Source organism: Lissotriton helveticus, chromosome 7, assembly GCF_964261635.1.
Source record: "Lissotriton helveticus chromosome 7, aLisHel1.1, whole genome shotgun sequence".
NCBI classification, from domain to species: Eukaryota; Metazoa; Chordata; class Amphibia; order Caudata; family Salamandridae; genus Lissotriton; species Lissotriton helveticus.
Window position 1 is genome coordinate 185,335,471 of NC_136068.1, and position 23,420 is coordinate 185,358,890.

At 45.7% G+C, this 23,420-nt stretch overlaps 1 protein-coding gene across 1 annotated transcript in view; it reads left to right on the forward strand.

The window, feature by feature from the left end:
• Positions 1–23,420, forward strand: part of SLC12A5 (solute carrier family 12 member 5) — a 503,432-nt gene that overhangs the window by 255,856 nt on the left and 224,156 nt on the right. The window contains exons 6-7 of the mRNA XM_078652979.1: positions 3,518–3,648; positions 7,771–8,012. Coding sequence (XP_078509105.1) covers positions 3,518–3,648; positions 7,771–8,012 — 373 coding nt within the window. The remainder of the gene's footprint in view (positions 1–3,517; positions 3,649–7,770; positions 8,013–23,420) is intronic.

Genomic DNA, 23,420 nt, shown 5'->3' on the forward strand with positions numbered 1-23,420 from the left:
TGCCACATAAATTGCCTTTTCTTGCCATATAAACTATTATATCTAATTTCATCCTCCCCTGCTGCATAATGGCCCTAAAACAGCAGGTGGGATACACAGAGATTCTAGTGAGGTAGGAAATACTATCTATAATAAGAACTTTTCTAACTTACACAGACTGGTAAATGAGGATTTTACTAAAGGCCACAGGAGCATATTATTCGCATATCTCTTTAATTGCCACAGCTCTGGTCATTATGAGCGAACAATGGTTGCTAGGAAGGCAGAATGTTGGACAGGGCTCACAATCCTTAGGTAACCTCGTCATTTTCTTCTTCTGCTCTCTCAGGGTAAGGTCATCTTTTCATTTTCTTGCTCCTTGCCTATCCTGTTTTTTCACCAGTTGTGTTTTTTTCTCGGGCTGCATTCAGTACAGAATGTCTTGCCCTCCAACTTTTCTTTCTGCTGTATTTTAAATGTCATCATTTATATATGTTGGGCGCGAAGCCTAAATGGCTTATATCTAAAACTCATCATTATCTGCGAATTGGAAGAAAGGAGTTGGTAAAGATGATGGAGGGATACATTGTGGTTAGGTTCTAAAACTATTAGATATTTAATGGACTGAATGTTAGCTGTATTGTTTTTATATCGAGAAACTATCCATATTTTTCTCGTGCTGCTGCTTGTTACTTGGAAAAATGTAACAACAACTACTGTGATATAAACAAGAATGTGTCTATAGGGATTACGAATTTTACGTGTGCGGGCTCAAGATTTCTTTCCACATGGGAATAGATATTCCTAAATCTTTTTCTGATCTCTAACAGCCACATCCATCAAGTGATTAAGGAATCGCAAACGGTGCGAATCGCAATATTCGGCCGTTTGCGATTCCTAAATCACTATTTGGGATGCATCAATCAAAAACTACAAGCGATCGCTATTTTTTGCGATTTCTGAAAATGCAATTGCATTTAAGGAATCGCAATTTGCGATTCCTTAAATGCAATGCATGACACATAAAAAAATGGTGAATTCGCAATTAGGAGGAAAAAATTACCATGAGGTTGGACCTCATGGTAATTTGCGAAAAATCTGAAAAATGCAATTTTGTGCATTTTTCAAACTGTCATGTTGTGCACACACATGCCCTTAGGGCATGTGTGTGCACGACATATGTGCATAGATTGATTTCAGGGGTGCAACAGGGTGTCCTTTGGACACCCCTGCACCCTTGAAATCCCAATCTCAATTTGCGATTAGCTAATTGCGAATCGCAAATTGAGATTGTCTTCCCATTCATTCCTATGGGCCTTTTGGCCCATAGGAATCAATGGGAAGGGATTCCTTAATTGCGATTCACAAATTGTGAATCGCAATTAAGGAAAAATAAGGAATCGCTAAAAAAAATGCGATTTTTTGATGCATTGCCGTTTGCGATTCCTTAATTGCGATTCCTTAATTTTTGCAATTAAGGAATAGCAAACGGCAACAATGATGCATGTACCTGTAAGTCATTTCCTAAAACTATTCTACAGACAATTCCTCAGCATGGTCTTAAATGCAAACGTATCAGGAGTAAAGCACTGGACTGGGTACCACAGACAGAACCCGCCCCTGTTAGCAAGGCCTCCCAGTTTACTAGACTCCCGCTTCCTGATAGGTCAGAAGCGATAGGTCGATAGGTCAATTCTCAGTTGCTCTCAGGTGTTCCTATCCAAGGGTTTAGTGCTTGATGCTTTGCTAGTTCAGAATTTGACAATTTTTTGACTCCCGCCCAAGTGATGGTTATGCTGTGTTGAGCAAGTCACTAGAGTGGGGGGTCTGTAGTTTCAAAGGGGCATATTTACAAGAACGGAGTTAAAATTATCGCCACTTTAGCAGAAGTTAAGCGGCGATAATGGGCTTGATAATAGGCTCTTGAGAATTCCAATAGAAGCTCAAGTTTACACCAGAACATGGGCTCCAATTGGAATTCTCTGGAATTCTCAAGAGCCTATTATCAAGCCCATTATCGCCGCTTTAGCGGCAGTTTGCTGCCGCTAAAGCAGCGATAATTTTAACTTTGTCCTTGTAAATATGCCCCTACATTAGTAATTTGGCAGCATGGAGCACTCTCTCTCATTAAGGTACCCCTCACCTGATGAGACTGTCCCAGCCTGGTGAGATGCCATCTTCTGTTAGTCCTCCTGTTGTCAATGTTGCCTCCTTAACACCCTCTATGCTCATGACAAGCTCAGCTCGTCTCGTCATGAGGCACGGTGCTCGTGTGCTCATGATGAGCTGAGCTCGTCATGAGTCGTGGAACGCTCACACGCGGGGATAATTCCCCTGCTGTGCTGAACGTTCCACGGAAACGGGTGTGTGGTCCTGACGAGCTCAGCTCGTCATGAGCACATGAGCACGGGGGCGATGTGTGCGCCCCCCAGCACAGCGGGGGAATTACCCCCGCTTCGAAGGGGTTATGCTGGTGTTGCCAGCTTTCCAAGCCCTGGCGAGGGCTCTCCTGCCAGTGCCGTCTCTCAGGTATGAATTCATCCATCCGAGCACGGATTTCACATGTCTGAGCCCCAAATTGCTACGCCCGATTCACAGACTAACTTAAAACAAAATCCTAAACTTACTACCATTTTGGTATTCACAGAAGGCACTTACACATTTCGGTATTCACAGAAGTTAGGACTCCTAACTTTAGGACTCTTAAATGCCTTCTATGAATACCAAAAGTCTTAGGATTTTTCTCAGTTTAGGAGTAGTACATTTAGGACTCTTAACTTTAGGACTCCTAAACTGAGAAAAATCCTAACTTTAAGACTTTTGGTATACACAGAAGGCATTTAGGAGTCCTAAAGTTAGGAGTCCTAACTTCTGTGAATATCGAAATGAGTAAGTGCCTTCTGTGAATTCCAAAATGAGTTAAGTGCCTTCTGTGAATACCAAAATGGTAGTAAGTTTAGGATTTTGTTAGTTCTGTGAATCGGACCAAGGGTGTTTAACCCTTTCTAGTATCATTGATAACCTTCGAATGGGTGCACCCCTTCCTGGAATTGCGTGCAATCTGGTAATCGCGCCACCTGCTCTTTTGCACCCCACCTCCCACAAACCAGACAAATGTACCTATTGGTAGAACGAGTCCATCTAGAGAAGACAACCCACAACATTCCAAGGTGTGTGTGGCCTGTGGTATCACTGGCAGTAGCCTTATTCACATATCTCCTGCTGTCATGGTTTCCAAGTGCATACACATAGAGGGCTCCCAACAAGGCGAGCATTGCTCCCTGGATCGTTGCCTCGTATCTCTTGATAGCTCTCCACTCCAGGTTTTCATGTGTTGCACCTACAGTCATCGCCCGCTTCACCCTGGTGCCCATGTGAACTGGCCAACCATCAGATCCCCTCATCGCGTGTGCCCGCCCCCTGCTGTTGCTGGGCTGCTGTTATAACTCTGCTCTCTTCTGCTAGATTTGGGCTATGCATTGGTAGTTTTGGTTGTTAACTGCTAGTAACCACAAGTTTTTTTTTCCTTTTTCTGCAGCTGGGGGTTCCTACTACATGATCTCGCGGTCTCTGGGCCCAGAATTTGGAGGAGCAGTTGGGCTCTGCTTCTACCTTGGCACCACCTTCGCAGGCGCCATGTATATTCTCGGGACCATCGAAATTCTGCTGGTAAGTGAGTGCTCGTTGGAGTTTGGGAGACATAAATGGAGGCTGGGTGCAAGTGGGACCCAAGAGAGTAGGAACTACAAAGAATAATTGCTATTGAGGGCAGATAGGAACCATGAGTCCATCAGTGGCGGCTGGCATATACCGAGGGTGGAAGGGCTAAGGGCACTACGAAAAAGAAAAAAAAGAAACTTACCTTCCTTTCCTCGCCCCACAGGCCCTTCTCCCTCTGGCGTCTTCAGGAAGCCCCAGAAGCAGGAAACTGCACTACCCAATCCTGGTGCTGCTTTTACAGCATGAAAACAGTGCCAGGATTGGATAGAGTGGCCTCTCTCGGCGCTCTTAAGAGCATTGGAGGTCTGTGCTTTTTTCTAACCCTGCTGTCTAAGACAGCTGGGTTAGAAAACTTTCAAATGTTATTTTATTATCCCTGTCCTGTCGTATGTCAACGTCCCGGCCCCACCCCTCCTACATGTACCGGCCACGCCTGGTTATGTGTTTTAGACAATTGTACTACTGACTCTCAAGTATATCAAGGTACAAGAATATCATGCGCAAAATATCGATGACCAAAATATCAAAATGTATGTGCATAAAGGGGAAGTATAGGCTTACTATTTCTAACTCCACATCTACTGACATTGAAGATATATATCGTCAAGGTAGGTGTGTGCGGAGTTAGGTATAGAAAATGTATGCTTACTTACCTTTCGATATTCTGGTTTAGATTTTTTGTCCCCGATATTTGTAAACCTCAATATTCTAGCGTTTATACTCGAGGGCGGCATGCCGTTTTAGATATGGAGGCCAATCAGGCACTCTATGAAAGGGGTGTCTTGTTTGAACCCATGTCAGGCAGAGGCAACTCTAGAACATTTTATAAGATGCAGATTAATCATTGATGGAGTCAAACCCCAATGGTTGTTTTCTTTCCTTTGAGGAATTAGTAATCACACAATTGATAGGAGAATTTCAAATTCTTCAACTCACGTATCTGTATGGACTCTTGTTTCATCCTTGCAGGTTAACACTCCATTTTCAGGTTGTTTTTTTTACATTTTTGCTGCTCATGTTTCACTCTCTGTAGACACATTATGGTTTTAGAGCTATCTCAAGGCTTTTCTTACAGAGTACCTTCATGACTGTGAGTTGCAGGATACATTCTGGATGATGTATTTGTTGATTTCTTAGACTTTCGCAGTCTCCTGTCTCCGGCACGAGATGGATCAAAGTTGGTTATTTGATTCAACCAACATTTCTCAGGCTATTGGTATCTCTGATTGCTTCTCTGTGGTCTGAGCGCTGAGGTGGTGGGCCCGGTCGGGGGGTGGGGGTATTTCGACGGGCGATGACAAGGGAAAATTAATTATTTATTTCATTTTCCCTCATCATCGTACGTCGAAATCCCCCCCCCCCCGCCCCCCTCCCCCACCGCTCTTACCTGCACGGGCCACAGCTGAGAGATAGTTACGTTAAACCAAAGAGAGCAAACTTCACTGGTTTACCTCTGTGTACATTCGGAGGTGACGTGCTAAGGGTGACTTTCTTCCACTAGTTGGGCTGTCACAACTAGTGTCTGGTCTTGCTGCCTGTGACCGCAGGCAAGACACAACTCCCAGAGAAGGATGAACTTGAAGTAAAACTTTCAGATGTGTGGTGGTGAAGTGTTTCCACTCCTACTAACCGCCCTCATTCCCAAAACCCACATTTTACAAGTAGGGTTGTGCAAAATTCGGGTAATTTGCTTTCAAATAATCATATAAAATTTCGGGGAAATGATGCAAACTTAGACGTGGTTGCGCAAAATGCAAATCCATCCTTTAGTGATACATTTTAAAGTGAAATGCATCCTTGTGTAAATGTTTGACATGAGGTTGTATTCCGTCCTAAAAATGTGTGAAACACAATTGCCATGAACATAACATGTGTATGAGTAAAGGGCGCTGAATAACAGATGTCTATTGTTAGCCAACTCAATGGTACCCATTTCATCGATATCAGAAGGATGAAAGGCTGAGTGGACCCGCTGGGATTTGAAAGTGTGACCATGAGGTAAAACACAGGCACCTACAGTGGGCACATTAGTCCCCTAATCCACCAGACTCGGAAATTGCCACCAGACCTTGTAATTTTGCCATGAATGATTGCATAAGGTGTTGTAATGACATGATTTCCGGCCATATGTATCAACACATTTCCCCATAGACACAGAATGGGAAAAACCCTTTGATACATCTGGCCCTTGATGAATTTTTCATTACAAAAATAATGTGAAATTTCCTAAATTAAATTTATTACACCGATGTAATGTAAATTTCTCCCGGGCCTAATTCCAAGCTGCTGCACAGCATAGGCCTTCCACATCAGCTCACCATTTCTGCCCTAGTCTAGAATACCATTCAGTGACAGGGAAGTGACAGACTGCAGAGACGGCGACAAACTGCGTGCCTGTCTCCGCAGCTGCGGCTTCCCTGTCCCTTGCCTCGCTCCTGTTTCTTCAGCTTGCCACTTACCTGCTACTTGGCTGTCACTTCCTTGTCACTGAACTGGAAACGAGTGCAGTGACAGGCCGCCGAGACAGGTGCACACTGACTTGAAGGCAGTAGGCCGCAGAAACAGAGGGCCGCCGCGCCTATCTTGCAGCCTGCTTCTTCACTGTGCAGCTGTATAAAAGGATGTGCCTGTCTCTGGAGCCACTAGACCGGAGTGTGGGAAGGTGACAGAAAAGTCTGCAAGACGCAGAGCCAGGCGCACAGTGACATGGCGGCCGCTGGATGCAGAGACTCAGACTCACTCTGCGCCTCTCTTGCAGCCAGCTGCTTCCCTGTCACTGAAATGGGGAGAGGGAAACAGCAGACATGTCCTCAGTAAGTCCTTCCTCTCTTTCAAGGGCGCGTGTAAGGAGCACAGCAGCTGGGCCCTCGTGCTCTCCCATTCCCTCACTCTTGGAGTGACGCATGACGTGCTAAGCAGGCCCCAGCATCAGGGAGGGTGGACAGGCGGTGAGTGCCAATGAGACCTGGCAGAGGTGGTTCACAAGCAGCAGGGCATCATGACATGACACGTGGTAAGCACCTTGGAGGCGGGTGGGACGGGGGCTGTGGGCACACTGTGCCATCAAGGTTCTGGACTGTGCCGCTCTCCTTGTGTGACATTGGCATCGCGTAATGCCACAGCATCTCCGCATTTACAGTGTTTGACGACTGCCCAATGCAAGATGGCGTAGGAGCAGCTTGCATACAGTGGATCAATGCACATTGTGCATCCGTTGCACCAAATGGAGGCTTCACTGTCTATGCCTTGCAATGGCAGCTTTCCTTTGGTAATGCAAAGACATGTGATGCATGCAGCTACTTCCTGCCCAGTAGCAGGGCCGTCTTAACAGCATTACAGGCCCCTGGGCAAAGCAATGCACTGGGCCCTGCCTATACAACAACTCACAGGAACACAAATGTTTAATGGAAAATTAGTACTTAATTCTGGCCTACATGGGGCTCCTATGTTCCTGGGGCCACTGGGCAACTGCCCAGCGTGCCCATGTGTTAAGATAGCACTGCCCTGTAGTTCATAAAAAAATACACTCCATTTGTTTATCCGTTGTGGCTCTGAAGCATCAAAAAAACAACAGTTAAAAAGGTAAGAGTGAGATATGGTATAGAGGGCAGTGTGTGGAGAGGTTAGGGGACGGGCAGACAAAATAGCTTGATGAGGCAAAAACAGGAGCACTAGAGAGAGCAGAGACATAAAGTGAATAGAGAGGAATTGCTTGGCAACGAAAAAGAAGTGTGAGATAGCCCAGTGGGGTAATGCACTTTTTGGAGAGATCTATGTTACCCAGAAGTGTGGTCCTGATGTGGTCGACTCAGCCTCTCATCAGAATAAATAAATTGTATTTTATAATATTAACAACTATTGTTAAGTACCAAGAGAAGTTCCGACTGTAGCATTCATTGTATAAATAGAAGTGAAGTAGGTGTTTGTTCTAAGAGAAGCAAGTCAGTTGATGGACGGAAGGGGCATCAGTAAAATACAGATGAAGGAAAAGAGAGGAAGGCAGAGGAGATATGCCGGATGGTCAAGTACGGGGTCAATGACTAACATGTCCCATGTGTCATCTCGTTGCAGACTTACCTCTTTCCAGCAATGGCGATCTTCAAGTCCGAAGATGCAGCCGGGGAGCCAGCAGCCCTCCTGAACAACATGCGTGTTTACGGCACCTGTGTGCTCAGCTTCATGGCTCTCGTGGTGTTTGTGGGCGTGAAGTACGTCAATAAGTTTGCCCTGGTCTTCTTGGGTTGCGTCATCCTCTCCATCCTGGCGATCTACGCTGGCGTCATCAAATCAGCATTTGAACCACCAGACTTCCCGTAAGTATTAGAGTGGGACTGGTGGGCGTGGTGGGGCTTAATACTCGAAGATGATGGGTAGTATGTGGTATCCACACAGAGGAAATACATCCACCAGGAATTAGAGCATTAGGGGGTCGCTTACTATTAAAGGGTCACTAAATCCCAATCTCTGAGTACTGATTAAAGCATGAAGGTGCATCTCAGAAGACAGTCTACAAACACCCATTATTGACACAAGAATCATCTTTAAAACTACCAGCCAAACAACATGTGCCTTACTTTGATTGGCCTCAGTCTTTTGTAGTAGGAAGTGTGCCACTGTCTCTCTGTTTCGCTGCCTCTGTCTTCTTCTGCCGCCATTTTGTTCGCTTATCACCCTTTGATAAATTCGTCCCTTATCTTCACTAAAGACCGGATTGCATTGTCCTGGCTCTTTTTGGCGAGGCCCTACAATCTCACTGCCCATTCTGGGTAAAAACCATTACTGTGTGTCACACCACAAAACGTGTGCACACTTTGGATTTATAGAAAAATACATTCTCTTCATTAAAGCCAAATATAATTTCAATGTAATCTGTAGCAACATGACACAATGTATATTAAAAGGAATATGAAATATGGCACAACATTATCTTGCCTCTAAGGATGTAGCTTAACTAGGTCAAAGGAAATCTTGTTCTTACTTCATTTACATATTTTATAGGTTTATATAGTGGTCGCAGGACCTAATGTTGATAAAACACTTTCCGCTGATATTGGTCGTTTAGATCTATAAAAATACTTTTGGGACTGTCCTTCTGTCAAAAGCATAGTCAAACATTGAGTTAAGCCATGGACTTCCCTAAATGACCATGAAAAACAACAGATGGTCATGGTGAACAGTGGAAAAATCATAAACAGCCAAAGTTGGATCTTAGAGAGAGCATGACCAGTTGTGGTTGACCATGTAGAAACCATAACTAATCCTGGTTTACCATGGACAGACATTGGACAAATAATGGAAAAGTGGTGCAACATCATGGTTATGCATGGAGAAACAATAACCAACCATAGCTGACCATGAAGAAATAATGGAGATCCATATTTAATCATAGAGAAAACCATTTAGAAAACCATGCACACCATGAACAAGCATGTTTGACCATGGAAAAACAATGGACAACCCCGATTGACCATGGACGAACCGTAAAAACCATGGCAGCCATATTGAAAAAATTAACATCCATATTTTGCCATGAAGAAGCCATCAAAACCACAATTGGCCAATGACGATAAAACGTGTGCTTCACTGGAATTGTGTATGATACAGATCTTAACCAAAGGTTGATCTGTAGAAGGCATCTGACTGATCACCTTGAAGGCTATGGCCTCTGAGTATCGAGTGTTGTAATCAACAATCTTTGATACATATGCCTTTCTGCAGCTGTTGGCCTTGTTCATCAGTACCATCAGGTTGATCCCACCCATTTCCCCAGCTTGCTCATTACTGGAAGGAGAAAAGATGTGCTTCCATTTTCTCTCCTTGAATTGCCCGTCAAGTGGCAGATGTGGCGTGTTTTGTAGAACGCCTCCAGCTCTTTGGCAATTGTAGCCCGTTGCAATTATGCAGGATTGTCGCTCTGGATTTTGACAGTCCCCTCTGCCTTGCTAATGGGATTTCAGGTCTCACTTGGAAAGTTTCCATGAAGGTATTTTTGGACCCACTAGCTGCTGCCAGCTTCTCATCGGCAACTCTGAAGCCGTTCCACTGGCAATTCCAGAAGGCAAGGAAAGGCTGCTGTCTAAGGTGCCACCAGTAACAAGTACTGCTAAAGGCAAAACAATACCCTTTTATCGTAAATAATGGACTCCTAAGACAAAATGCTTTTTTGCCTAGGGCACCATAAATCATTTAATTCTTCTGTTTCCTCTACAACAATAATGGCATTTCTGGTCAAATGAGGCAGTGTGTTTTGTAGTGTTAGTATTGTGTTAAAGTTAAGGCTTCGCGAAATGTTCTGTATGTCATTTGCTTGCTAGAAGGTTATGGATGTCACCCAGGAATCTTGGTGTAGAATTGCATGAGTGACAGTAGTATGGAGAAGCTACCCTGCATTGATTGGTTGTAGTACTTGCTGAATAAACTGAAGGAAACCCACCTCTGGAGGAAGAAGACCTAACACTGGCAATGAGGATGCCCTATATCGGCATATGGCATCTGGTACACCTGTATTGTTTCACGCTTGCACCAATATTTGCACAATTAGTCACAAGTATGCAATTTGATGTAATTCCGCAGTTGATATGCCCCTCACTTTTTAGTGATATTCAGGAATCTACTGTATGTTGGCATCTGCTGAATTTTGCACTGCTTGGTCTAAGAATACCAAATGTATATGATTTTATGGAAATTAACAAACCTCACTCTTGTGAAGATTGTCTAGGTTACACATAATTTCCAATGTGACCAAGTGATCTCATAGCCAGGGCTTCTGGAATTATGCAATTGTGCTGTGAATTTCGCATAATTATAGATTTGCCACATAATCCATCATCTACTGCATAATAAAAATTGGGTCTAGCTCTAATGGTTGAAACATTGCTATAAATGCAGTGGCACGTGTTACCGCCATCCAGATCAATAACTAATCCCTCCGAAGCATTAAGCTTTTTATGTCTTATCAGATAGAGAGCGGGTGTCCATTGATTTTAAGATCTCCTTAAATCTACTTTGGACACCTCCGCTTTCCCGACATGTCTGGCTTCTGACTTCCTTTAACGCACATTATATTATTTTAGATTTGTATCATTTACTTAACTTTTTATATTGAAATCGTTTTCCATTATACCATTTTATTAGAAATATTATCTTTGTACTCTTTTATGATTTTGTTATTTTGTGATCGTATCATTTCATCATATTATTTTATTACTTTGCATTCGTTATTTTATTGTTGTATTACTGTCGTTTTATTATTTATTGTGTAATAATTCATATCTACAGAAAGGACAAGCCAAATGTTGAATTAAAATGTAGTCCAGCTTCTCGATACAAAAAATTCCAGGCATCTTCCTTAAGTATGAAGTAAACAATCATGTTTTAATCCTTACCAAATATGCAATAAATGAATCAAGAATGCAGATAGACATTGGTAAAGCATTTAAGGTCTACCTGGCCACCAAAGTGAAGATGTTTTCAATGTTGTACTCCTTTTACATTTTGTAGTCGGGAAGTAAAGCTACTCTCACTTGATCACAAACCATCTGATGAATTCAGCTTCTGTACCTGGTTGGATGGTTTATCAAATGTGGTTTTTAAAAGTCAAAGAGTCATTCAGTTTCACCCTGAGCTCAGGAGGGAGCTTGAGTGTACTTGGTGGATTGCGGGGGCACCTGTTGTTGGTCCAGGCCTCAATCACAAGACTGGCTGTCGCATGGAGTACCACCCTGGATGGGGGTCAAAGACACAAGTGAAGACTGACTGACATCATCCAAGATTATCGTACCAAAAGCAAGGCACTATAGTTACTGTTCAGTACTTTTCTTCAAAGGTTCCAAAGAAGACGCTCAACTCTCCGTAGCCCACCGCTCCTGGCCAAAATCCTCAAAATTAAATCAAAAAAATGTAAAGGAACGTCTTATAGTAATGTCCATATCAACAGTTTATTATTGTATTTCTTCAGCAAACAGTCGGCTGGCCAAGTTCCAATAAAATATTCCAATTTTTATTCCAAAATTGTTGCAGATGAATCAATATGTCACATTTTCATGAAGGCTTTTCAGCCTACGTGTTTCGTCCAATACCGGACGTCATTAGGGTTCTTTATTCAAATATTAAAACCAGTATTGATAGATTTCAGTCTTAATAATTATTCAGTTGGTTTCTTCTTGTACTCCATTCAATTAAGTCTAAATGATGAACAATTAGATTATACTCTATTCCAGCTACCTTGGTATTCAAGTCCAAAGACTCCTAATATATACACATAAATATTCAGTCTGCGTAAGTAGTTTCCCACAGTATCCACTGCTCCACGGTATCTATTCCTTCCTAGTTTGACATTATCAGCTAAGGCCGCGATAAGCCTCCTCCATGAACAGCCGGTCAGAAAATTCTTGCTGCGTCATCCAAGATTAGTCTAGAGTTCCCTAAACCTTCCAGCCAGGAAGTCAGTTAGGGTAGCTGTCGATGCCCGATGGCACAACCCTGGTTACCCCTGGCCTCATCATGCTAAGCAGTTTACTTTCCAAAAATATGATGCTATGAAGAAACAAGGCATCGACCCTGTAATATATATGATTCAAGGGGTTGGTGATATCTTCTGCGAAACCCTTGGCATTTAGGTGAATTTTGGTTTAAGCTTTCAATACAGTTCTAAACTATGCTACTGGCAAGGGAGGATACGATGGAAAAAGGAAGCCTTTGAGTGGCTTATATAATGTCTAATTCTAGGCCAAGGTTTCCAATCTTTTGTAATTCTTGGACATTCTTTTTCCCTCTCAGACAGCTTCAGAAGGGTAAATCTAACATACCTCTGTAGATTGGACCATACTGAAGTATGTGTTTCTCCTGCAGTTACACTGGCCACAGAAAATGATCTCTCTAGGTTGCCAGTCCTAATTACCTGCTTCAATCTTCAGTTTGCAGCCATTGATTCTGTGTTCGGTAACATTTGTCTGTGTTGGGTAATCCCAACAGAGGTCAGGCCTGTTGGGCTGCGATTCCTGTGCAGAGTTTTTATGATATCTCTGCATGGTGTTCCCCTCTAGTTGCCCTCTCTCGCAGGTGATGCATTGGCTTTCTATGATTGCTGTAACCTCCCTCCCCTCCCTCCCTTCCTTCCTTCCTTTCTTACTCCTTCCTTTTCCTTCCTTCCTCTCCTTTCTTTCTTCCGTTCTCTGCTTTCTTTCTCTCCTCCTTTCTTTCTTTGTCTCCTTTTTTTTCTTTCTTTCCCTTTTTCCTTCTATCTCCTCCTATCGTTCTTCTGTCTGTCATCATATCTAGCTGTGTATTTATCTTTTTTCTCTCTCTCTTCGTTTTGCTCTCTTCCTCCCTCTCTTTCTTCCTAGATGTCCCTGTCTCCCTCTGTGTCTTTCACTCCTGTTTAATTTCCTCTATAGATCTGTCTCTGTTTGCTCAGTGAAGGGGCCTCCCTTTCCCCTTCTGTTTCTCTCTCTTGCTGTTTCTTGCGGGTCCCTATGTCCACATGCCTTTAGTTCTCTCTCTCCAAGTCACTCTCTGCCTCTACCCTCTTCCTGCTTCCCTTTCTGAGTGCCTTTCATTCCCTCAGTTTCACCTGCCTATAGGTCCCTCTGCCTGCCCTTCCCTCCACTTACACTTTCTATTTCTCATTTTCTCCCTCTCTCTTTCTTTAGATATGTCTTTCGTTCGCCAAACGCCTCCTCTCTCTCTCTCGCTCCCTCCTCCACCCCCCCACTTCCTCCCACCTCTCGTATAATGCAGCTTTTTACTGAAGACAAGAAGGCCTTTTTCCATAATCAACTGTTACAGCGGTAATCAATTTCCAGAGCAGATATATATATACATTCTTGTTACAATAATCAATAGCTGGCGCGCGGTCGGGTGTGCGCCGGAGGCGGCGCCCTCGCGCTGCTCCGAGAACAATCTGTCTGCTGATCGGCAGTAAAATATTTTACTACGAGCCGACCAATGAGGACCGAGCTGGGTCTCTCCACTTCACCTGTCCTTGAAGGGAAGGCGGGAGCAGGACGGAGAGAGGCCGGGCAGGCGGTGAAAAGGAATGACATGAGCAGGGCCGCCGCCTCGCCAGATGTGCAAACCTGCCAACCTTCAACAGCTGGAGAGATTCATCGGGGCAGCACATCCTTCTTTTATATGTTTAAAGGAAATGACGAGCAGCGCCATTTTGTGGTTTGATAGACAGATCAAGGCAAAGGGGGCGGGGCAATGGTAAAAAATGTCGCCGTCAAAGTATTAACGTGAAAAAATATTGGGCCTCATTTACGAGAAGTGGCGCAACACTGTGTGAAAGCAGCGACGCGCCACTTCTCAGTGCGCCCTCCTTGCGACACCAATGATGCGTCGTGTTTACAGTATGATGCATCATGTCGCAAGGAGTGACAGATACGTCAGTATAACTGACCTATCTGTAGGGGCAAAAAGAGATGCATTGCTGGAGTTGTGTCGGAAGCCTGACGCAACTCCAGCAATGTTCCTTTCACATGGGGCAAGCACCATGTGAAAGGGCCTGTGTCACTCTTACGACTGCCTATTGGCAGACGTATGGTTTGGGCGCATTGGCGTCCTAGAAGTGGTGCAGCGGAATCTCATAGATTTCGCTGCGCCACTCCTCCGACCCTTTCTTGCGGGTAAACGCCCACCCCGCATACATTATACCTGGTGCAGGTATAATGTAGCGCAGGGGTTTACGAAGTGACGCATCTGCCTAGATGCTTCAATTCGTAAATAGGGCACAACATGGCACATATTTTACGCCACTGGTGCATCACAAAAAGTGGCGCAAAAGTGACGCAGGGGTTCATAAATAAGCCCCATCGTATTTCCAAATACGGATTACCGCTAGATAGCCAAGGTATGTGGGTATGGCGTTAAGAATACTAACTCTATACTGCCCTGCACATACTTATCTTGACGATATACAGGTAGTTCATATTGTGAATGATTATTTTTTGGAGGGCAATGTTTCAACTGAGATATTTTGGCGTGCTGACAGAAGGGAGTATGCCCCCGGACAACCCACCATGCCACACTAGGAAGCATTTATAGGTTTAGTGAAGGGCACAGTGGTGCAAGGTTACTGGCAGATGGTGAACTTCAACGCCATTAGGCTGTAAGCCCCGCCTACTGGTCTTTCCCACCTGATTGGCCTCCCTGATATATATGAGAGACTGGCTACATTCTTACACCAACCTGTAACTAATGGCAATGGCGTGACATAAAATGATGCCCCACCCTGAAGAGTATGAAAAGGGGGCCCTGAGACTCCCATATCTCACAGATATTCATTGACATGAGTGGAATGGGGCCTCCCTGAAGGACTATGGGGTCCCTGAAGGGTTGTGGCCCCCTACTGAGCTACAGGGGCCTGCAATATGCCCTATATTAGGGCTGGAGCTTCTTAAATAACCCATGCGTATCTTTCTCTGTTGTCCTCAACGTGGTTGCAACTGATGAATAATGCTGCGTTGACATATTAAAAGGGGGTGGTGGGTGGGTTCTTCTACTTCGTATTGACGCACACAGCCTCAAAAGACGAGGAGAATGCGAACTCCATGCTTTGAAAGTGGGGGTGTCGAGGCATCCAGCGAGGTTGGATCATGCAACAGTGCTTTTATCTTGTACTGGGGTGAATGTATGACATTGTTCTACATTCTGTCCATCAACTGTGTTTTTTGCAATTTCACCCCGAGTGGGCTGGGGATGCTCAGACGTGAGTCCCAGGCTCTCCACACCACTGGAGTCAAGCTATCCAGGCTGATGAAGGCTGATAGCCAGAAACCGGTCCTTGGATGCTTGATTCCGGTCTGGGAAAGACATGGCTTGGTAGTTCGGACTGGACTGTTCCCATGAGGCACAGGGTCAGAGCTGATTTGCATATAGCCAGTGTCTAACCCAGGGTGGTGTGGAGTGCAAAAAAACGATGGATTTAGGCCCAGATCCTTGTACTGGGGTGAATGTATGACATTGTTCTACATTCTGTCCATCAACTGTGTTTTTTGCAATTTCACCCCGAGTGGGCTGGGGATGCTCAGACGTGTGTCCCAGGCTCTCCACACCACTGGAGTCAAGCTATCCAGGCTGATGAAGGCTGATAGCCAGAAACCGGTCCTTGGATGCTTGATTCCGGTCTGGGAAAGACATGGCTTGGTAGTTTGGACTGGACTGTTCCCATGAGGCACAGGGTCAGAGCTGATTTGCATATAGCCAGTGTCTAACCCAGGGTGGTGTGGAGTGCTAAAAAACGATGGATTAGGCCCAGATCCTTGTACTGGGGTGAATGTATGACATTGTTCTACATTCTGTCCATCAACTGTGTTTTTTGACAATGATTGACAGCTTCCTGAAGGAATGCAGCCACCCTAGGGCGCGCGGAGAATGGCCCGCTTCTTACGGTGCATGCCGCCCACTCAAGACCCACCCTCGATTATATAGAGCCTGGGGTGGAGTGGGCATTGGCTCTTTTTACGTCTTACCTACAGACGGCTTTTAGCTGTCTGTTGTCAAAGCCCTATATCAGACAATATCAATGCTTTGGTGCAGCCTATTGCTTACCATTGGTTGGCGTTTTTATCGATCTCATTTGCTTGCTTTTTATTCAATGGCTTTACTTCCTCTTCTTGTGTCTGTCCCTGCCCTGGAACATAGCTTCTTTACTATCAATCACTCAGCATTTGTAAAGCACAGCACTGTCATCCCTCTGGGTATCTGAGCGCTGTGTCTCAGTCGAAGAGCCAGGTCTTGAGTCTCTTTCTAAAGAGTGCCAGCGAGGGGGTTGTGCGAAGCTGGAGGGGGAGCTCGTTCCAGGGTTTGGCAGCAATATCGCAGAAGGAACAGCCACTGCTGCGGCTGTGACGGAAGCGCGGGGTGTGTGTGAGGGCGAGCGAACAGGAGCGCAGGTGTCTAGCGGGTTGGTGGAAGTTCAGTCGATGGTTGAGGTAAGCAGGTCTTAGGTCATGGAGGGCCTTGTAGGCGAGCGTGAAGAACTTGAAATAGCGTCTTTTCTAGATGGGGAGCCAGTGGAGGTCTCTCAGGTGGGTAGTGATGTGGGTTCGGTGGGTAGTAATGTGGGTTCGTTTGGGGAGGTCCGGGATGAGTCTGGCTGCAGTGTTCTATAGTCTTTTTTTGAAGCCTTATCCCTGCAACCTAACAATGTCTATTCAAACCATCAACCAATTTTTTTCTCTCAGAGCTGCCACTAATAATCACACCTTACTCGTTAATGTACCACAAGGAAACTGTAGTAAAGACTAATCCAAATAACCACTGAATTACCTGCTAACTTCTTTGGGTTGCTTAATTGTGTGCTACTTGCTTCAACGCATAGTCAGGTATAGTAAACACTATATAAATGCAATTTCAGTCAGTCAGTCAAAAAAACGTTATTTAGGCTATACAGCCATAAAAACACATAATTATACCGTTAGATATATTATAAAAACATATAATACAGAAAAATTATGCATAAAAAAACAAAATATCTTAGAACCGAAGTAGGTAGTATAATACAAGTTTTACAATGTTTTCTGACTCCACTACTACTGATCGCCCTGTTATTAACAACCTTACATATCAATCTTTGCCAGGTAATCTATGAGCATGATTTTAAAAACATTTTAGAACAATTGCAATATATACATTTAAAAAAAGAATAAAACAATAAAATTGCTAAAAAAAAGGAAGGTTTCGAAACAGTTTTTCTAGCTAGTCAAGTCAGTCAAGTCAAAGAATTTATATAGCGCACTACATACCCAGAGGGTCTCAAGGCGCTTAGGAAGGGGAGGAGGATTACTTGTCAAATATCCATGTTTTAAGTTGCTTTCTGAATGCTAGGTGGTTCTGGGTAAGGCGAAGGTAAGTGGGGAGTGAGTTCCATGTTCTAGCAGCCAGGTATGAGAAGGATCTGCCTCCCATGGTGGTCTTGTTGATGCGAGGTACAGTGGCGAGGGCTTGGCTGGAAGAACGTAGTTGGCGGGAGGGGGTGTAGAAGGACAGTCGTGAGTTGAGACATTCTGGTCCGATGTCGTAGAGTGATTTGTGTGCGTGGGTTAGCAGTCGGAAGGTGATTCTCTTATTGACGGGTAGCCAGTGGAGGTCTTTCAGGTGACCAGAGATGTGTTCGTTGCGTGGGATGTCTAATATGATCCTGGCTGAGGCGTTTTGGATTCGTTGGAGTTTCTTCTGGAGTTTAGCGGTGGTGCCTGCGTAGAGGGTGTTTCCGTAGTCCAGTCGGCTCGTGACCAGAGCATGGGTTACAGTTTTCCTGGTTTCGGTGGGGATCCAGCGAAATGTTTTTTTGAGCATGCGAAGAATGTTGAAGCAGGATGAGGATACGGCGCTGACTTGTCTATTCATTGAGAGTGAGGAATCCAGGATGACGCCTAGGTTCCGTGCGTGGTCTGTCGGGATGGGAGCTTTTCCAAGGGCTTCCGGCCACCAAGAGTCATCCCATGCAGAGGGGGATGTACCTAGGATGAGGACTTCTGTTTTATCAGAGTTCAGTTTCAGACGGCTGTGTTTCATCCATTCGGCAACTTCTTTCATTCCTTCATGTAGGTTAGTTTTGGCGGTGCTGGGGTCATTGGTGAGAGAAAGGATTAGTTGAGTGTCATCCGCGTAAGAGATGATGTTGAGGTTGTGTTGGCGGGCGATGGCCGCGAGGGGGCTCATGTATACGTTGAAGAGGGTGGGGCTGAGTGAGGATCCTTGTGGTACGCCACAGATGACTTCAGTGGCCTCGGACTTGAATGGTGGAAGGCGGACTCTCTGGGTTCTTCCGGTGAGGAACGAGGTGATCCATTCAAGTGCTTTTCCTTGTATTCCGATGTTACTGAGGCGTTGTAAAAGGGTGCTGTGGCAGACTGTGTCGAAGGCTGCAGAGAGGTCGAGGAGGATGAGGGCGACTGTGTCTCCATGACTCTGTCAGCTAAAGAGTTGTGCAAATATAGCTTAGCAGCATAATTAATGGGTGAGCAAAGTTAGATTATTTCCAAGCTCTTTTTTCCTTATAATGCCCCTAAGTATGCACCACATCGTGAATAAAAACCTGGAAATGGCAAATATAAATAGTGGGTGTGTCTCATATTTTAATAGCCTGAAGGCCTCAGTGTGGTGCCTAATCCCCACATTTCTGCAAAGCTAGAGCACCCACTTGTGGAGAAGTGTGGCTCAATGGTTAGAGCGGCAGACCCTGATGCAGAGGTCTAGCCCGGGACCAGGGTTCAATTCCCCGCCTCGGCGGGTCTTGGGCCCAAAAATTCCACGGACCTGATAATTCTTGCCTCAGTGCCTATTCCAATCATGGAGTCCCACTCTGCAACTCTGGGCAATAGCTTGCTTAATCTCCACAACGGCCCCCACAACGCTAAGGATGCCTGGCCTCCACCTTGGGGGTGCCCAGGAGTGGACACCTCACAGGGAAAGCCAGGATGGGTTCCACAGCGGTATTCGTACAAGCACCTTGAGACCCTTGCGGGTGAGTAGTGCGCTATACAAGTATCAATTTACAGTTTACATTTACTTGGACCTTGGCCTTCTATAGGCGGGACAAAAAAGAAGGACATCGTCGTGTCTTGCTTGTAATAACGACAGACTACTTCTTCATTTATCTAAGAGATTTATTCAACAAATGCTCTCAGGTCCCCGTCCCTACTCTAACTAACTAGCCCATCCCCTGGATCCTCCTCTTCCCCCAGCACACTAACTTTGCCCACCCAACTACTAGACCACTCACAATCCCACATCTCCCCCTTTCTTAACAAAATGGAATAACCAGTTAGTTCATAGTTCCTCAATGAGTCGTTTGGGCCGTTGAACATTTCGTCGAGGCCGTTGGGAGCCTCCATCATAGGCAGTCACACTTTCAGGCTGAGTGACTTGGTCACGACTCTCACTGCATTCACCACTGGTTGGTTCAACTGTTCTAGTGAGAGCATCTCTCAGAGCTGGAGTACATCTTTGGAAATGGGATATATTCCTGGTGATTCTCCGGTTATCCGATTCTGCAGTCACCATGGTGCCCTTCTGGCGCGTAATGGTCAGAGGGTCATCTCGGAATCGACAGTCCGTCTTCCTTTGTTGCTCTTGTTTGACCACAACAGTATCTCCTTCCTGCAGGGAGGAGGGTCTGGCTCGCCGGCGTCGATCAGCATATGATTTCATGATCTCTTTGTTCGCACCATCGGCATCTCGGACTTCGGAATCAATGCGGGTAGGGGACATAGGCCTCAGCGCACCTTCCCATGTGGGAATTCTGGTCCGGATAGGTCGACCCAGCATTAATGTTGCTGGGCACTTGCCCGTGGTGGCATGTGGGGTGGTTCTATAGGCCCTCAGCACTTCATTGAGAGCCACTTGGAGATCTCGCTTGTTCAAAGTTGCTTGTTGAAAAGTCTTCTTGAGAGTGGCCATGAATCGTTCCACAGTGCCGTTAGCCTGTGGCCATAGCGGGGTGACTTTACGGTGGTGGAAATTTAAGTACTTTGCGAAGTCCTCGAACTCCTGACTAGTGAATGGGGGACCATTGTCTGTTTTCAGTTCTTTAGGAACACCCCAGACAGCAAACACCTCATCCAGCATTGCAATTGTGCTGGACGCACTGGTAGACGATACAAATTAAGCAATTGGGAATCGTGAATATTCGTCAATCACTACAAGGACATATTTGCCAGATTGCAGCGGGCCATAAAAGTCCATGGCCAGTTCCTGCCACGCTCCTTGAGGCAATTTAGTCATTTGCAGTGGCGGCGGCAGATCTCCAGACTTGACCAATTGACATTGAGGGCAATCCCTTAATATGAGTTCGACCATGTGATCTAATAGAGGGAACCAGACTCTTTCTCTCAGCTCCCTTTTAGTTGCTACAATGCCACGGTGACCCTCATGCGCCAGATTGATGACTCCCTGGCGTAGTTTCTTGGGAATGACGATTCTCTGATTCTTTAACAGGAGTCCCTCGGAGGTGGAGGACAATTCTTCTTTGATGTGCTGAAATGCCTGCAGTTCTTGCCGAAGCTGTGGCTCACTCTCCCCTTCCTTATCAATGTCCCTCCACCGGTTGTTTCGCAAACAGCACATGACTTTTTGCAGCACTGCATCATCTCTGATGGCATTCTGAATGACCTCAAGGGGAACTGCCGGTGGTCTGGCCTGATCCACCACAAAATAAAGATACTCCTCAGCCATGGATGGCCCAGTGATCTGAGACAGCTGCGGATGGCGTGACATATAGTCAGCAGGATTGGCTGACTTCCCAGGCTTATGCACAATGGTATAGATGTAGTCTTGTAGTCTCAAACCCCACCGTTCAATGCGAGGCGGCATCTTCGCTCGAGGGTTTCCAAATATCGTCACAAGGGCCTGGTGATCAGTCACCATCGTGAAATGTTTGCCATATATGAAAACGTGAAAATGTTCGCACGCCCACACAACCGCCAGGCTTTCTTTCTCTGGTTGTGAGTATGCCTTTTCTGGGTCTGTCCAACTGCGACTCGCATAAGCCACAATGTGTCTTGGATCAGTGTCGTTATCGTATTGTGCAAGTATGGCACCTAGTCCCACCGGACTGGCATCCACAGTGATTTCTGTCTTGCGCCTGGGGTCAAAATATGCTAGGTCGGAGGCAGACTCTACTGCCTTCTTGATCTCACAGAAGGCTCTCTCACATTGGGGGGTCCATTCAAATGGCTGACCCTGCTTGGTGAGCGTTCTAAGGGGATGACTGATGGTAGCATAGTCTTTGATATACCTGGCACAATAACTGGCCATGCCCAGGAATGACCTAATGTCTCCAACGTCCTGAGGACTCTTGGCATCATTCATGGCAGCTACTTTGTCAGGGTCAGGCCTCATCCCAGCTGCTGTGTGCCCAAAGAACTTGAGTGTGGACCGGTGAAACTCACATTTCTCACGATTCAAGGTCAGGTTGGCATCCAACAATGCATGGCAAACTCGATCTAGTGCCTTGTCATGTTCTTGAGTGGTAGACCCATACACCAGTATATCATCACTGTAGTTCAAGGCGTTGGGTATATGGTGAATGGTTTGACGAATGGCCTCCTGAAATATTTCCGCTGCTGAGGATATGCCAAAACTCAATCGCTTGTAGCAAAATAACCCCAGGTGTGTGACAAAGGTCGTGATATATCGCGACTTGTCATGCAATTCTAACTGGTGATAACCTTTATTTAGGTCAAGTTTGGAGAACACTTTTGCGCCGTTTAAGGCAGAAATCATGTCACTCAGATGGGGCCCTGGATGGCGCTCTCGTTCTATGGCCATGTTAGGCACTCGCATGTCCACGCACAAGCGCACTCTCTTGGGCGTCCCTTTCTTGGGAACTATCACAACCGGTGACACCCAGGGCGTGGGACCATGCGTACGTTCAATGATGTCAGCTTTCAGTAACTCTTGCAGTTCATCTTCGACGGCCTGCTGGAGATGAAATGGCACCCTGCGAAGATGTTGAGCAACAGGACGGACTTGTTTGTTTATGTGAAGCTTAATCTGACACTTATTCATTTTCCCCAGACCGGAGAACAACTTTGGAAATTTATTAATTATATCCGGCTCATTGTTGACTTGATACAGAATTTCTACTAGGCGAAGGCGTTCAGCGGTCGGCAAGCTGAGAAGGCAGTCCGCCTCTGGACCCTCAATGACATGTATGACAGCTGATATGGACTTCGTCTTATATTTAAGGGTCGTGGAGAATTGCCCAAGACAGGTAAGTGGCTCTTTGGCCATCCATGTGTACACTCGGACATGTGCTGGGTTCAAGGTGGGCATTGGTTTAATCTTTCTATACTCAGTCACTGAGAGATAGTTTAGCGATACTCCGCGGTCTAGTACAAACTTAGTGCTGTGGTTTCCTACGAGGATATCGAGTCGGGGGTACTTTTTCAGCTCGTCCGGGTTAGCTACCATGCTTACGTATTCATTGGTGTATTTAGGTTCCCACGATGCTGACCGAAATTCTCGGGACTACGATCTGCGGACCCACTGAGATCATCTCGACTCTCTACTAGAGTTTGGGGACTCAGGCAATGATTGAGTGTGATCTTGTGAGGTTCGCACGTGGGGCCGCCGAGCGCCCAGCCTGGACGTTCGAGCTGCCTCATTCTTCATTTCACCTCGATGATCTCCACGCATATCTTCCAAACGGTCCTTATGCTTGCACTTCCGACACTGCTGGTCCATCGCAGGACGGGCATCTGTATATGGGAGCTCATAACCACAACGATAGCATTTCTTGTTACGATCGGCCATTTTGTCTAGCCAGCGGGTTTCAGGGCGCCGGTGTCCGGCTTGCTGGTGCCAGGCAGATGACCTGTTTCTTCTGGGCCTTTCTCTGGAGCGCTAGCGAGATCTGATGTTCTGGTCTCTGTTGGCCTGCTCTCTTTTCTCTGCACGCCCTGACTCCATCTTCTTGGCGTGCTCCTCGGCCTGATCGTGCACCCTTGTCATCTCCTCAATTTCATCAAGTTTGTAACTTTTCTTTAACAGCTTCCTTCTCAGTGTTTCGGATTGACACCCATCCATGAATCGAAGCCGTATGGCATCTTCAGTGGAGAATGTGTCAAAATCGCAATATTGTGATAGTCGACGCAGTCGTGTTAAGTACGTGCTCATCAGCTCTTCCTTGTCCTGTCGAGCCTGGTGAAACATGTATCTCTCGTAATCAACATTACGCTTGTGCAGAAACTTTTTGTTTAAGGCTTCGCGAACTT